Below are 17,712 nucleotides of genomic sequence, written 5' to 3'. Positions count from 1 at the left end.
ATAAATCAAGATAAAAGCAAAAATACATGAGATATTAAACTCTTGGTTTTCAGAAAAAATGAATCAAAGTTAAGTGAGCTTAAGTTTAAAACAAGAATAAAAATCTGCCAATTGAGTCAGGAAAGTGAACTTAATCACAAGGGAAAACCACCAGTTTTACTAATTTTACTAATTTGTGTTCATTTTATTGTAAAAAAAAAAAAAGTTTATTAAAGTAAATATTATTATTTTTTCTTTTTTTCTGGCATCTTTGCTTAGTCGAAAGGGAAAAACACCTGTTTTAATTTTTAAAATGAAACTTAATTAAAGGGAAAACCACGTTTTAATTTTTATTAGTTTTATTCTAAATTTCATTAAAACAAGAATAAATATCTGCCAAGAGAAAAGAGAAAGAGAAAGTGAGAAAGAGAAAACCGCCTTTATTTTATTATTTTTATTAATTTTATTGTAAATTTTACTAATTTATTTATTAATTTTATGAAAACATTTTTTTTATTAAAGTTTGTTGTTTTATTTTATTATTAGTTAGATTTTATTGATTTATATATTCATTTTATGAACAAAATATTCATAAAATTTTATTAAGGCTTTTTATTTTACTTTTTTTTTTTTATATATATATATATATATATATATATATATATATATATATATATATATTTATTTATTATTTTTTTTTTTTTGACAGATATTTGTTCTTAAATTAAGCATTAAATTATAAAGTATTAGTTTATTATTAGATTAAATTAAATTGTATTAATTTATTTATTAATATTTATTAATAACATTTTTTTCATAAGGGAAAACCACCAGTTTATTTTATTATTTTTTATTAATTTTATTGTGTATTGTATTAATTTATTAATTTTATGAAGAATGTATTCTTTAAAGTCCTTTTTTTTAGTTTTTTTAATTTTATTTAATTTGTATTTTATTAGGTTTATTAGGTTGTTGTTTTATTTTATTATTAGTTTATTATTATTATTATTATTAAGTTTATTTATTTTTTCTTATTTTTCTCTTACTTAATACTTAATTTTAATTAAATTTATTGTAGATTTTATTAATGTAATTATTTTATAAAAGAAATTATTCATGAAAGTTTATTAAAGTTTTTATTTTATTTTATTAAGTTGTTTTGTTTTATTATTAATTTGTTTTATTTTTATTTTTATTATTGTTATTATTTAAGTTGTTTTTCCCCTTATTTTTACCTTACTTAATTGAAAGGGAAAACCACCAGTTTATTTGATTAAATTTAATAAATTTTATTGTACATTTTATTAATGTATTAATTTTATACAAATTATTATTTTATTATTAGTTTATTTTTTATTTTTTTTTTTTTTTTTTTTTTTTTTTTTTTGACAGATATTTGTACTTAAATTAAGCATATATGGTGCCATTTTGCTTCTCAAGTTAATGCATCTTGATTTAGAAAAAAACACTGATATTTGTACTGGAAAACAAGACAAATTTTTTTTCTGCAGTGCACCTCTTATTCTGTCTGTCTGATATATATGTATTTTTATATATGTTATGAATGTGTGTGAACATACTGTTTTATTGAAGTCAACATGAAACATTTGCAGTTTAAAAATAAAAAAAAATACAATTTAAACATGCATTTGCTTAATTTTAAAACTTTTATTAGTTCATTTTCCTTCTTGAGTGCATTTTTATTTAAGGATATTTACATATTTAAATTAGAAAACAAGATTAAGGCTCAGTTTTGTTTCCTGTTGACTTGAATATGAATCAGAGCGTGTGAGTGTCAAACAGAGATGATCTGGACGCTAATCTTAGCTCTCGCCGCAGCCTAAATCAGACACGACTGTCCTAAATTCAGAGTCATGTGATGATGTTTAACTCTTGAAGGTCTTGGAGGAGAAGGACAGGCAGATAGCCGTCCTTAACGAACAGCTCGCTAAACGCCAGCGCACGGGAACAGACCCTGACAAAGAGGTAAAGTCGTATACATACGTGTGTGTGCAAACACGGCGTCCGCCAGCGCCTCACGCACACGTATGCATACAGCAGCAACGGCAAACCTGTGTGTGTGTGTGTGTGTGTGTGTGTTTGGTCTGTCTGTTTTGGTGCATCTCATGTCTTTTGCCGTTTGTTGAAGCATTTTAGCGAAAGTGACACAAATGGCAAAACACATCAGCTTGTGTTTAAAGAGTGCAAAGAGTTCATGAGTCATGAGCTGATCGCATTCTTTAAACTGGATGTATTTACTGTTATTCAGAGCAAACAGGTTCATCCATGTTTTGATGGAGTGGAAACACCTGCCTCAGATCCTGTGGATTCATTCATTTGCTCGTCAGCTCGTTGTTTTGATGTGGTTTGGTGTTTGTTTTTGCTTTTGTTCTGCAGTGTGTTTTACTTTAACTCATCTCACACCCTGCTGGTGAACGGGATAGTTCAACCCAAAAAGAAAAAAAACACACGTTTAGTCTGTGGATCATGAAATAAGATGTTTAGGAGAATGTCCAGGCTGCTCTTTTCCAGACAGTGGAAGCGAATGGCGACAAATGCAGTCAAAATGACATGATATTATAAAAAAAAAAATGCAAGCAGTATCATTTATATACCTTTTTTTAAAGAATATTTTTTAATTTATATTTTAATTAAAATTTTAGTTATAGTAAATCTGTGTGTTTGTCGTTTTTATTAGTTTTTTTTTTTTTTTTTTTTTTTTTTAAATATGTATGTATGTTTTTTTAATTTTTATTTAAATTTTAGTTTGATTTATTTTAGTACATCAAGTTAAACTTGGCAATTATCTTACATAAAATAAGTTTACTTTTTAAATCATTTATTTTAAGTAACAAATAGTAACTTTTTTTTTAAGGTTTCAGTCAACTAAAATAACCTTGTCGTGCTCTATATTTCGTTTTTTTGTTAAAATATGCCTGTGGTTTTTGTTAATTTTATTTAAAAAAAAATTTAGTTTTAGTTATTTATAATAACCCTGTCATGCTCTGTATTTCATTTTTTTTTTTTGTTAAAATATTTTTGTAGTTTTTATTAATTTTTAATTATTTTATTTAAAGTATTTTTTTGTTAAAATGTCTGTTGTTTTTATTAATTTTATTTTAATTAATTTTTTTTTTAGTTTTGGTTATTTATTATAACCTTGTCATGCTCTATATTTCAGAGTTTGTTTTTAAAAATATTTATATTTTTTATTAATTTTATTAATTTTATTTCATTTAAAGTATTTATTTTGTTTTAGTTATTTATAATAGTCCATGACATGCTCTATATTTCTAAGTTTATTAATTTTTTTTGTTAAAATGTCTGTTGTTTTTATTAATTTTAAAGTATTTTTTTTTAGTTTTAGTTATTTATAATAACCTTATCGTGCTCTATATTTCAGTTTATTTATTTATTTTTTGTTAATTTATATTGTTTTTATTAATTTTATATATTTGTAAGTGTTTTTTTTTAGTTCTAGTTATTTATAATAGTCCTGTCATGCTCTATATTTAAAAGTTTTTTGTTGTTTTTTTTGTTAAAATGTTTTTATTAATTTTATCTATTTCATTTAAAGGTTTTTTTTTTTTAGTTCTAGTTATTTATAATAACCCTGTCGTGCTCTGTATTTCAACGTTTTTTTGTAAAATATGTCTGTTGTTTTTATTAAATTAATTTAAAGGTTTTTTTTTAGTTTTAGTTATTTATAATAACCCTGTCGTGCTCTATATTTCAATGTGTTTTTTTTGTTAAAATGTCTATTGTTTTTATTAATTTTATTTAATTTTTTTTTTTTAGTTTTAGTAATTTATAATAATCCTGTCATGCTCTATATTTAAAAGTTTATTTAATAGTTTTTTGTTAAAATGTCTGTTGTTTTTATTTATTTTATTTAAAGTATATTTTTAGTTTTAGTCATTGATAATAACTTTGTTGTCCTTTATATTTTTTAGTTGTTTTTTTTTCTTTGTCTTTATTGATTTTATTTATTAAAATTTTTTTTTTTTTTTTTTTAGTTTTAGTATTTTATAATAATCCTGTCACGCTCTATAGTTCAAGTCTTCAGTAACTCAGATCTGATTTGCTCCAGTTTTCTGGTCTCTGTGTGTTTTCACTGTATGGACGAGAGCAGCCGGTTTACTGTCTGATTTTTGTTCCTTAACTCATGTGAGTTGATGATGACAGAGTGTTTATATGTGGATGAAATATTGCTTGAGGTATTTATTGCAGCACTGATATATGTGAGTCAAAGGGTGTTTTCACAGCGAAATGACATAAATTCCTGAGTCTTACAGTGTTTTGTGGCGAGTGAACACACAGTTACAAACGCAGATCAGATTACCTGTGATTTTAATGAATAAATGAAATTGTGGTGCTCAAATGTTCTTTTAGAATCTTAAAGCAATATATCTTCAAAAATGAATATTTTGTCATCATTTACTTGCGCTTATGTTCTTCCAACTCACTATTATTCCCATTTTTCCATGAAATGCACACCATGCTGTTATGCACAATGTCTGAGCTTGTGTTTTTCATAAGATGAAAGTGTGTAGTGTTTTATACTGCCGATACTATAGTAATTCATATAACTCATGCTGTGTATTCCTGCTGATGTCCTGTGATCAATGAACCATGAACTCGTCAGTTATTCAGAAGAATAGAAAAAAATTCACGAGCTTTATGATCACACAGTTAATTAGCGATTCACCGAAATGTATTTATTTTTTGGCCTTTATTTAATTTTTGTAAATGCAGACAACACAAAATTTCTGGAAAAAAATTAAACATTTCATAGCACCCTGTTTAGTAAAAAAATAAATAAATAAATAAAAAAGAAAGAAAGAAATGAATAAATACATAAAAATTAAATAAAACTTAATCATTAAACATTACATTTACTAGACATGCTTTCTGATTTTTATAGCATATTAAAAAAATAATTAAAATGGAATTTGTGGAAAAAATAAAATTTTATAAAATAAAAATAAAACTTACTTTTTTTTATTTTAAAATTATTTTTAAAAGTTCTATGATTTCAGTTGGTTTTTAATTATTAAAATTTAATGTAACGATTAAAATTATAAATTGGAATGCTTTCATTTAAATTTCAGTTTAAAAAAAGGAATTTTTAGAATTAGGGGAAATAATATTCAATTTGTGGGAAAACTAACATTTCATAAAATAAAAAATAAAACAGAATAAAAAAAATACATTACAAAGTTTTATGATTTCAGTTGGTTTTTAATCACTGAAATTTAATGTAACCATTAAAATGATAAATTGGAATGCTTTCATTTCAGTTTCCATTTTAAAAGAAGGAATTTTTAGGGGGAATTTTTAGCATTAGGGGAAACAAAATGAAATTTGTGGAAAAATTAAATTTCATTAAATAAAATTGAAACATAACTAAAAAAATAAAATTACGTTACAAAGTTTTATGATTTCAATTGTTTTTTAATTATTAAAATGTAATTTAACCATTAAAATTATAAATTGGAATGCTTTCATTTCAATTTCAGTTTTAAAAAATAGAATTTATGGGAGATTTTAGAATTAGGGGAAATTAAAATAGCATTTGTGGAAAAAATAAAATTTTATAAAATAAAAATAATTTTAAAAATAAATTTATGTTAAAAAGTTGTATGATTTCAGTTGTTTTTTAATTATTACATTTTAATTTAACCATTAAAATGATAAATTTGCATTATAGAATGCTTTCCTTTCAATTTCAGTAAAAAAAAAAGTAAATTTTTAGGAGAAATCTTTTTGAATTAGGGGAAATAAAATGGAATTTGTGGAAAAAATAAGAATGCGTAAAATAAAAATAAAACAATTTTTAAAATAAAATGACATTAAAAAGTCGTATGATTTCATTATTATTATTATTATAACATCATAAAAAATTGAAACAAAAAAATGGAAAACAAAATTAGGGGAAATAAAGTGGAATTTGTGGGAAAAAAAATTGTTAAAAAATTTTCATAGAGCTCTTAAAATGTAAATAAATAGAATTTTTTTTAATATTTTGCTTTCAGTTGAACAAAATAATAATAAATTATTTATTTAATTATTTATTTATTTATTAATATTGGTGCATCACTACCTTTAAAAATTGTTTTTGGTTTTCTTTTTGAATCTTGGCAGTAAACCATCAGCTTTAACTGTTTGTGAAACAGCAGCTCAGACATTTGACCAAATATTTCCTATATAAAACAATACTGAGTTGGAACGACATGCTAAATGATTTTCATTCTGGGGTGAGCGATTCTGGAATACTCTCAGTTTAAACCCAAAGGAAGTAAAAGGCGAATTTCCTCTGAGCTCATCTGTTGGTCTGCAGGTGGTGGAGGTGAAGGACGAGGCTCTCCGTGAGCTGGAGGCGCAGGTGGAGTGTCTGCGGAGCGAGCAGGAGCGTCTGAAGAGGAACAACGAGGAGGAGGTGGAGCAGCTGAACGCCGTCATCGAGAAACTCCAGCAGGAGCTGTCGCACATCGAGCACAAGCAGCAGCAGGACGAGGCCAAGGACGAGTACGACGAGATGAAGCAGAAGATGGACGAGGTCACGACGGAGCTGGACACGCTGAAGTCCGCGCACCGCTCGCTGCGGAGCCAATACGAGCGTCTGCAGGAGGAGACGGTGACGGAGCTGGAGGAGGCTCTGCGGGAGAAGACGGCCGCGTTTGTGGTGGTCCAGGCTCAGGTTCAGGCGCTGGAGGAGAGCGCGGGGTCGAGGGTGACGAGCTTGAGTCGGCGCGTGGAGGAGCTCGAGACCAGCGTGGAGGAGAAGGACTCGGAGCTGCGCGCTTGCAGGTTAGTGTTCATTACGACAAAACTGCTGAAAATATTCCTTGACGACCATCCAGTATCACTGACTAAAGAGAATGAAGTATAGTTTAAAATAAATAAATAAATAAATGCCTGGGTTGCCAGATGTCAAGAGTGTAAATCCCCCTATATAGTTTTAATTTGTTAACGAAAACAATATGCAACTAAAATGTAGTTTAAATAATAAAAAATCTCTATATATAAAATTTCTCGATATGTACTTGGAGAAAAAATATAGACCTTTGTGAGTTTTCATGCTTGTGGTTGCCAGATGTCAAGAGTTTAAATCCCCTTTTTAGTGTTTATTCGTTGACAAAAATTATGGAAAAAATATTTGTTGATACAGACATCATTAAACACTAACTGACTATATTAATATGTAATATTGTTGACAATAAAAAAACGCCAAAATGTAGTTTAAAAAATAATCTCTTTGTATCAAAAAATTTCTCGATATATTCTTCATCAAAAAATTGGATAAAATCTCCACAAGGGACCAAAAAAATCTAGACTTTTGTGAGTTCCTGGGTTGCCAGATGTTAATTATTAAAGTGTTAATTTTGTTAACAAAAACAATGATGAAAATATTCCTGACAGTTTTTTTTTAACATGATATCAATATGTAATATTGTTGACAGTAAAAGACGGCACTAAAATGTACTTTAAAAAATAATCTCTGTATCCCAAGTATCTCTATATATTTTTTAACAAAAAATAGTAGGAAAAAAATATAAACCTCCACAAGTTTTTCTAGTTGCGGTTGCCAGATGTAAAGTGTAAATCCCCCTATTTAGTGTTAACTTTGATAACGAAAACAATGATGAAAAATATTCCTTGACAGTGTTTTTTACATAATGAGATGACATCATTAAACGATCACTCTGACTGTATCAATATGCAGTGTCAGTGACCAAAATATGCAACTAAAATGTAATATAAAAAAATTTTAAAAACTCTATATGCAATTTTTTTTTTCAATGAAAAAAAGAGGAGAAAAATATAGGTTGCCAGATATCAAGAGTTTAAATTCCCATTATTTAGTGTTAATTTGTTGACAAAACTGTGGTGAAAAACATTTGTTGACAACTTTTTTTTTCCCAGGACGATACGGACATCTTTAAACACTGGCTAAATCAATATGTAATATTGTAGAAAATAAAACACGGCACTAAAATGTACTTCCCAATATCCCAATATCTGTATCCCAAATTTCTCTATATATTTTTTTAACAAAAAATATAAACCTCCACGAATCTAAATGGTTGCAGATGCACAAGATGACACTGACAATCTTTAAACTGACAATACTGTGACAATATTGAGATATTTCTCTAGATTTTCTTCAAAACAAAAAAAGACAAGTTTTCATGCATTGGGTTGCCTGATGTCAAGAGTTTAAATCCCGTTTTCTAATGTTAATTTGGTAGCAATTTTTTTTTTTTATCGAGATGACTATATTGAGATATTGAGATTTTTTTTTAATCTTTGATTTAAAAAAAAAAAAAAAAATAAAACTATGCAAAATTTCACTATATTCAGGGAAAAAAAAAAAATCTAGACCTCCACAAGTTTCAATGTTGCAGTTGCCAGATTTCAGGAGTGTAAATCCCCCAATCTGGTATTAATTCGCTAACAAAAAATTAACCAAAAATATCCAATGACGACCGTTTTTTTTTATAAGACAGCACTGACAGAATTTAAACACTGTGACTATATCAGCATGCAAAATCATATAAAATATATAATATATATGCAACTGAAATGTAGTTAAAAAAAATATTAACAAAACAAATATATAAAAAAATATTCCCTCAAGACAATAAACACATTATTAAACATTGACTATATCAATATGTAATATTGTTGACAATAAAAGATATGAATAATATTTAGTTTCAAAAAATAATCTCTCTGTATCCAAAATGTCTCTATACTGTATATTCTTCAACAAAAATAAGCAGAAAAAAAACATAAGTTAAAAAAAGCTTTCATAGTTGTGGTTGCCAGATGTCAAGAGTCCCCCCTAAACAGTCCCCCGTTTAGTGTTAATTTTGTTAAAGAAAACGTTTTTTCCATGACTAAGACAAGATGAAACTGACATCATTAAAGGCAAACTGCGACAATATTGAGATATGAAGTATTGTTGACAAAAAACACGCAACAAAAATGTGGTTTAAAAATAAAAACATCCAAAATTTCTCTATGTATTTTTTTCAACAAAAACAAAAAAGATTTCCACAAGTTTATGCCTTGGGTTGCCAGATGTCAAAAGTTTAAATCCCCTCATCTAGTGTTAATTCAGTAAAAAAAAAAACTATGGCAAAAAATTTTTGTTGACGACCATTTTTTTTCCGAGATGTAGACATCATTAAATACTGTGACTGTTTTAAGAAGTTTGACAAAAAAAAAAAAGAGAAAAAATTGGTTTTAAAACACAAACTCTTTGTATCCAAAATGTTTTGCAAGGACAAATTTAGACCTCCACAAATTTTCATGGTTACGCTTGCCAGATTTATAGCAATAATGAACAGTAATCATAGAATTATAAAATTGTAATTCTCAGTTTGACCATTATGCAGCAGTTTTAGTCATCTAAAAATGGACTAAATATAAAACAGGACAGGTTGAAAGAAAAACAAATTTGACACAGGACGAAGACTAAATTCCAGCTAACGAAATTCAAACTTCTGCAGGCTGAAGGTGGAACAAGCGCAGACGGACGCCGACGCTCTTTACGCTAAAGTGGCTCAGCTGGAGGACAAACTCAGGGAGAAGGTGGCCGCCGTTCTGGTCAGTCAAGCACAACTGGAAGCCGTCCAGACGCAAACCAAAGAGCTCCACGCTGAGGCTCACGCAGGAGAAGCCACGGGCCCCAGCGCGCAGCTGCGGTCGGAGGGCCTCACGGCGCAGGACGGCGCGTCGACGCCGGCCTCCGCGGGGAAGGTGAACCTGCTGACGGAGAGGCTGAAGGAGCTGGAGGAGGGTCTGAGCGGCATGCAGAAGGACCAGGAGCTGCAGAAGCAGCTGTTGAGCAGCTCCGAGGAGGAGGTGGTGGAGTACGAGAGGAGGTTAGGCGTGATGATCGACCTACTGAACCAAATGAGAACCAAACCAACCCATCACAGGCCGCTGACGTCCACTGAGGTGCGTCACTGCTATATTCAGATATAGGACTGTTAACTAGAGCAAACTTTTTGCTAGTCAGGCCATATGTCTGCATGACATACTTATTGTCCATCCAGGTGTCAGATGAGAGCGGTCAGTCAATGTCAGAGCTGATGCAGGAGCTGCAGGAGGTCAAAGGTCAAGTTGCGTCTACTAAAGAGGAGCTGAACTGCTTCAGAGAACTGAGCCACAAGCTTCAGGAGGACATTGAGGTACAAACGCCACGTCCTGCTCTTCTTATAGCACACACTATTCTTCATGTGTGCTGCTTTATGCAATCTGTGTAGTGTAGTGTAAAGAAGGAAGTTGGATCGATGCTGTTATTCCTGAACAGCAGAAAAACTCAAATAAGAGTAGAATGAGTCAAAACTGGTGCTGTTTCTGTCTGTTTTTAGTGCCACTGATATACTATTGTAGTTTTTGTTAATAGTTTAAATTAGTTTTTATTTGACATTTTCTGTTTTTATTTTAATTTTAGTCTTTATGGTTTGAATAAATTTTTATTTATTTATAATTTACATTTTTATGATTTCCCCAATTATTAATTTTCATCAAGTGCCTAATTTTAATTTGTCTTTACAATTTTGCATTCTTTTATTTTTTTTATTTTAATAATTTTTACTAAATGTTTTATTTTTTATTTCAAAATAATTTTAACGTAATATTTGTATGATTTAGTAACACTTTTATTTTGATGGTTTAGCATTATTTATTTACATTATTATATTATTCATGAATTTTAGTGAGCATGTTTTATGTTGATTATTTTTTAATTTAGTATTTTACTCGTTTACTATTTTTAATGTTAATTTATGATTTAATTATTTTACATTTTTATTATTTTGTGAATTTTTTTTCAAGTGTTTATTTTTTTTGTTAAAATCTTCTATGTATTTTACTTTTACATTCATATTATTTTAATGATTTTTACTTAATTTTTAATTAAAAAAAATGTCATTGTAATATTTTTATGAATTAATAACTTAATAACTAATTAATTTTTATTTATTTATTTTTCACATTTTTATGATTTTATCAATTATTAACTTTCATCAAGTGCTTAATTTTGATTTGACTTTACAGTTGTTACATTCTTATTATTTTGAATTTTTTTTTACTAAAAGTTGTATGTTTTATTTCAAAGTCATTTAGATATCATTTTTTTATGGTTTAATTACTTTTTGGCATGTTTTATTTCGATGGTTTAGTATTATTTACATTATTATATTATTCAATTAATTTTTGTGAGCACATTCTTTTCATTTACCATTTTACTAATATAATACTATATTTTTTAATGTTAATTTATGATTTAATTATTTTACATTTTTATTATTTTATTCATTTTTTATCAAGTTTTTTTGTTATAATCTATGTATTTTAATTTTACATTCCTAGTATTTAAAAAAAATTACTGAATGTTTTATTTTTTGTATTTCAAAATAATTTTAATGTAGTATTTTTATTTAATGTCCTCTTGGTATGTTTTATTTTGATGGTTAAGTGTTATTTATTTACTTTTTTTTATTATTAATGTATAACAGGTGTGTTTCTGATCATTTTATCTTTTGTTTCTTCATCAGATGAAGGAGAGCACGATCACGCAGCTCCAGACGACTCTCAGCCAGGTAGAGAATAAAACTTCGGCACGTCACGCCACACGTCACGTTTGCTCGGCGCTAAACCTCCACGTCCTGTTTGTCACCCGCAGGTCACGGCGAGCACGCGAGAAGAAGACGCAGCCGAGGCGGCTAAAGTTCTCCAGGAGCTGCAGGAGGTCAAAGGTCAAGTGAGCAGCACACAGCAGGAGCTGGAGAGCAGCAGGGAGCAGAGCGTCAGACTGCAGGAGCTGCTGCAGGTCTGTAGTGTTTCACAGCTCAAACTCACGTCTGAGACACAAATGAAAACAGAATCACGTTATCAAATAAGTGTATGTGGTACATGTGTGGTTTTCCATCAAAATAAAAGTTTGATTAGTTTCACGTTTACTTATAACTACATAAACGAGTTCGTCAAGACAAACTTTAGGTTGTGGCTTTAGAAATTCTAGCCTGAACGTTTGAAGCAGCTGTAAAAGCTTGAAGTTTTGAACTTTATATAGATTAGATGATTAGTGTGTTGCTAGCGTGATTAAAATGTAGTTAGCATGTTTCTAACAGTTTTTCTAGCATGTTTATGTTTAGCACTAGCATGTTGCTAGCGTGTTTCTAGCATGATTAGCGAGTTACTAGCATTTTGTTAGTCTATTTCTAGCATGTTTCGCATGTAGTTAGCATGTTTCTAAAATGACCAGCAAGTTGCTACCTTGTTGCTAGCAGGATTTACGTGTTATTAGCATGACTAGCAAGTATTTATTTTTCTAGCATGATTAGCACGTTGCTAGCATGTTTCTAGCATGATTAACAAGTTAATAGGATGTTACTAGTCTGTTTTTACCATGATTAGCATGTTATTAGCATGTTGCTAGTATGTTTCTAACATGATTAGCGTGTTATTAGCATGTTGTTAACACGTTTTAGCATGATTAACATGTTAACAGCATGACTTGCAAGCCACTTGCATATTGCTAGTCTGTTTCTAGCATGATTAACAAGTTACTAGCATGTTGTTAGTCGGTTTCTAGCATGTTTATGTTGTTAGCATGTTTCTAGAATGACCAGCAAGTTGCTACCTTGTTGCTAGCGGGATTTACGCAACTTGCATATTGCTAGCATGTTTCTAGCATGATTAGCAAGTTACTAGCAGGTTGTTAACATGTTTTTAGCATGATTAGCATGTTATTAGCGTGTTGCTAGTATGTTTCTAGCATGGCTTGCAAGTCACTTGCATATTGCTAACATGCTTCTAGCATGATTAGCATGTTACTAGCATGTTGCTAGTATGTTAATAGCATGACTTCCAAGCCATTTGCATATTGCTAGCATGATTAGCATGTTACTAGCAGGTTGTTACCATGTTTTTAGCATGATTAGCATGTGTCCAACATGATTGGTATGTCACTAACATGTTACCATGATTAACTTATTAGCATGTTGTTAGCATGATTAGCAAATTACTAGCATGATGTTAGCATGATTAAGGAGTTATTAGCATGATAAGCAAGTTTCTAACATCTTGTCAGCATGATTAACATGTAGTTAGAATGTTGCTAGCGTGTTGTTAGCATGTTGCGAGACAGTCTAATAATAAAGTTGTAATAATAAGCGGTGCTAAGAATCACGTGTGTGTCCAGGAGCGAGAGATGAGTTTGGCTCTGCTGAAGGATCAGCTGCACAGGGTGAGTCTCCTCCGCCGCTTCTCCTCGTGATCCGATTGGACGTTCGCTTTGACCTTTGACCTTTAACCCGTGCTGTTTTGTCCGCAGGCGTCGCAGGAGGGCGATCGGTCCACGGCGGAGCTGCTGCAGGAGCTGCAGGAGGTCAAAGGTGAAGCGGCCGCCACCAAAGAGGAGCTCAACAGCTACCGGGAGCGCAGCCTCAAACTGCAGGAGGAGATCGAGGTACTTCCTGTCAACTTGTAGATTAAAGCTGCTGCTTCCCTCTAGTGGTTGATTAAGGAACAACTTTAATCATCAAACTTTAAACATTAATCTGATCTTTAATACAAACATGTGTCATTACATTTAACATGTATATCAGTGATATAGATGTTCAGAAAGCCGTGTTCAGAAGTATGTCTTTGAATTTTGGAAACTTTATTTTTTTAATTGTAAGATTGTAGTTTAAAAATCTCTCGTTAATGTGTCTAAATTATTTTAAAATGATTTATTTAGTTTAATTATAAATTAATGATTAAGTTGATTTTTGTTTTTATTTCAAAATTATTTAAATTATTTAGATTTAATATTTTTTGCTTTTTTATGATTTAATCAATTATTAATTTTCATCAAGCACTTAATTTGTTAGTCTTTATTTTAAAATGCATTTTAATTTTACATTCTTATTTTAATCATTTTTACTGTGTTTTATTTTGTTTTCATTTCAAAATAATGTTATTTAAATGTTTACTAAATATTTAGTGGTTTAGGGTTATTTATTTAAATGTACTTTTTTATTATTTAATGCATTTAATATAGGATTTTTTGTGTAGATTATTTATTTGACTAATTTACTGGTTTTTGTAATGTCAGTTTATCATTTAATTATTTTACATTTTTATTATTTTTGTCATTTAGTATTATTTTACATTTGTATTATTTTATTCATTATTTATCAAGTGTTTATTTTGGTTTGTCTGTTTTTTCTTCAGAATTTTACACTGATTTAAGTATTTAAATTAATTCCATTTTATTAAGTATTTTATTTATTTTTTTGTTTTGAAATTATTTATTTGAAAGCTGCATTTTTATGATTTAAATCACTCTTTAGTGTGGTTTTGATGGTTTAGTGTTATTTATTTAAATTTATATGTTTTATTAATGAATTTCATTGAGCATTTTATTTTGATTGTTTTTAATTTTCTATTTTACTAATTTAGTGTTTTTAATGTTCATTCATCATTTAAGTATTTTATATTTTTATTATTTTATAAATTTTTTATTTTGTTTGCTTTCCTTCTAAATTTTAAAACTATGATTTCATTAAAATATTTAATTTAAAAGTGTTTTAAGTATATTTTAAAATGATTAATTTGAAGTTTACATTTTTATGATTTTATTTAATTTTAGTATGTTTTATTTTGATGGTTGTGTTTTATTTTACATTTTTTATTATTTAGTATTTTTATTTTTATTTTTAGTGAGCATTATTTTTATTGTAATTAATTTTTTTTTTATTATTTTTTAAGTAATTTACTGTTTTGTTAATGTTAGTTTGCCATTCAGTTATATTAGATTTTTATTGTTTTATTCATTTTTATCAAGTGTTTATTTTAGTTTATTTTTTGGTGCTTTTTCTTTAAATTTTACATTTTTATTAAGTATTTTATTTACTTTTTATTTTTAAATTATTTATTTGAAATTTACATTTTTATGATTTACATTTTAGTATGTTTTATTTTCATGGTTTAGTGTTATATATATTTAAATGTACTTTTTTATAGAGCATTTTGTTAATTTTAATTTTTTTAAATGTACTATTTTGCTAATTTACTATTTTTGAATATTAATTTATAATTTAATTATTTTACGTTTTTATATATTTTTTTACAATTTAATTAAGTGTTTATTTCGGTTTGTTTTTTCCTCTAAATTTTAAACTGTGCTTTAATTAATTAATTTTAATAAGTGTTTTATTTTTTTTTTTTTTTACATTTTTGATTTTAATTGATTTTATTATGTTATGTTTTGATTGAGTGACAGCAGCCAAATAATGCACAAAACCAAAGTCTCAAAGCTGAACTTACCTGAAACTTTAATGTTGATCTATTAATAGAAACACAGATGTAAGTCAGCGTGTGGTGATGTGAAGCTCTTGTTGTCTTTCTCAGGTCAGAGACGTTTCCATCGCTGAGCTGAAGGACAAAGTTCAGGAGCTCCAGACCACTTTGGCCAAATCCAGTGAGGAGCTGCTGCTACAACAACCGCCGTCCCAGCCTAAAAAGAAAGGAGACAACAGAGAGCATCATGGGGACAGACAGAAGCACAGACGCGAGAAAAGACAAGCCGTCCATTACTCGCACGAACTCCACGGACCGATCGGAGAGCTCCTCGTCTGCGAACGGGACCCGGGGCCCGTCCCGCGTGGACGCGTGTACGCAGACGGAGCCGTCCGGAGCCGAGGAGGTGGAGGAGATGATGGCGGGATACGAGGAGAAGATCGGACAGATGCAGGAGCTGCACGCGGCCGAGATCATGGACATGGAGGCCAGACACATCGCAGAGAGCGAAAGCCTCAAGAGAGAAAACCAGCAGCTGGAGGACGAGTGCCGAGCGCTCAGAGACGCCGTCCACAAACTCAGGACCGCAGAGGTCAGATATTCATTTATTTCATTAGTTTTAGTTTAGTTATTTCATTACTTTAATTTGACATTTTTTGTTATTTAATTTTTTTTTTTTTTTTCAAGAATGACATAATAATTTAAATTAGTTTTTAATAAATTATTTTTGTATTTATATTTAAATTAATACGTTTATATATTTATATAATTTACATCATATTAATTTATTTTTATTATTTTTTATTTGTTCAAGAATGACATAATAATTTGAATTAGTTTTTAATAAATTATTTTTGTATTTATATTTAAATTAATACGTTTATATATTTATATAATTTACATCATATTAATTTATTTTTATTATTTTTTATTTGTTTAATTATTTTAGTTCATGAAGTTCTGTAGTTTATTTATTCATTATTTGAATTGGTTTTTAATTTTTATATTTTCTATTTTGATGTTAATTTTAGTTAAAGTTTTAGTCATTTTGTTGGGTTTTTGTCATTTTTATATTCTTTTAAATATCTCCATATAGTTTTTATTAATTTTTATTTTATTATTAATTTCAGTTTCAGTTTTATTTTAGTTCGTCAAGTTAAACTAAATAAATAAAAATAAAAATAAAAGTTATTTATAAATAAAATTATAAAATAAAAGTGTAAGTTTTTGTATATTTTATTTTTATTTTATTTTATTCGGGTAATTATTTCAGGTAGTTTTTAAGTATTTTTTTTATGTATTTTAATTGTTATTCATTCTTTTTTTGTATTTTTTTATGTTTATACATTTTTAGTTCATTATTTGAATTAGTTTTTAATTTTTCTATTTTCTATTTTCATGTTAATTTTAGTTAGTTTTAGTAATTTTGTTGTTTTTTTTTTTCATTTTTATGTTGTTTTAAATATCTCTATATAGTTTTTATTAATCGTTATTTTATTATTAATTTCAGTTTTAGTTCAAGTTAAACGGAATAAAAATGAGAAATGTTGCCTTGGCAACAAGCTGAAGTAAAATTTATTAATAAAATGTATTTAAAAGTAAAATTCTAAAATAAAAGTGTAAGTTTTTGTATATTTTATTTTAACTAATATTTAGCTTATTTCAACTTGTTTCAGAAGTTCAGAAACTAATCATTTGAATCATTTTATTAATTATTTTTTGTATTTTTAATGTTTATACATTTTTAGTTAATTAAGTTAATCTAAATGAAAGTGAGAAATACCTTGACTGTAGTTTTTAATTAATTATTTTAATTTGTTTTTAATTTTAATTTTTTTTTATATCTATTTATTTTATATTTTATATTTTCATTGTATATAGTTAAAGTTTTAGTAATTTAGTTGTGGTTTTGTCGTTTTTATTTTCTTTTAAATATGTCTGTGTAGTTTTTATTAAATTTTATTTTTAAAAATAATAAAGACTACATTTTATTTTATTATAAAAATGAGAAATGTTGCCTTGGCAACTAGTTGAAATAAAATGTATAAAGGAATTGTTTTTATAAATAAAATATATTTCAGTTAATATTTAGCTTATTTCAGCTTGTTTCAGAAGTTAATCATTATAATTAATTTTTATTCATTATATTTGTATTTATTTTTATTTCATTTTTTGTATTTTTAATGTCTATATATTTTTGTATTAATTTTTGCTTGTTTCAGTTTTTAATTATTATATTTTTATTTATTTTTAATTGTGATTTACTTTTTATTAATTACATTTTTTGTATTGTTAATGTCTGTATATTTAAGTAATTTTTTATTTTTGTTTTTCTGGGTTTAGTTCTTCAAGTTAAACTAAATGAAAATGAGAAATACCTTGACTGTACTTCTTTATTAATTACTTGAATTAGTTTTTAATTTTTAT

At 27.8% G+C, this 17,712-nt stretch overlaps 1 protein-coding gene across 1 annotated transcript in view; it reads left to right on the top strand.

The window, feature by feature from the left end:
- The window catches only part of akap9 (A kinase (PRKA) anchor protein 9), a 134,170-nt gene that overhangs the window by 95,200 nt on the left and 21,258 nt on the right, over positions 1 to 17,712 (top strand). Inside the window, 10 exon segments of the mRNA XM_051136960.1 lie at positions 1,879 to 1,965; positions 6,320 to 6,789; positions 9,498 to 9,948; positions 10,047 to 10,181; positions 11,553 to 11,597; positions 11,681 to 11,827; positions 13,202 to 13,246; positions 13,334 to 13,468; positions 15,397 to 15,497; positions 15,499 to 15,877. Of these exon segments, the coding sequence (XP_050992917.1) occupies positions 1,879 to 1,965; positions 6,320 to 6,789; positions 9,498 to 9,948; positions 10,047 to 10,181; positions 11,553 to 11,597; positions 11,681 to 11,827; positions 13,202 to 13,246; positions 13,334 to 13,468; positions 15,397 to 15,497; positions 15,499 to 15,877 (1,995 nt within the window).

The sequence above is a fragment of the Labeo rohita genome, chromosome 19 (assembly GCF_022985175.1).
Source record: "Labeo rohita strain BAU-BD-2019 chromosome 19, IGBB_LRoh.1.0, whole genome shotgun sequence".
NCBI lineage: Eukaryota > Metazoa > Chordata > Actinopteri > Cypriniformes > Cyprinidae > Labeo > Labeo rohita.
Note: the sequence above shows the minus strand (reverse complement) of the source record. Positions and strands in the feature narration are given on the sequence as shown.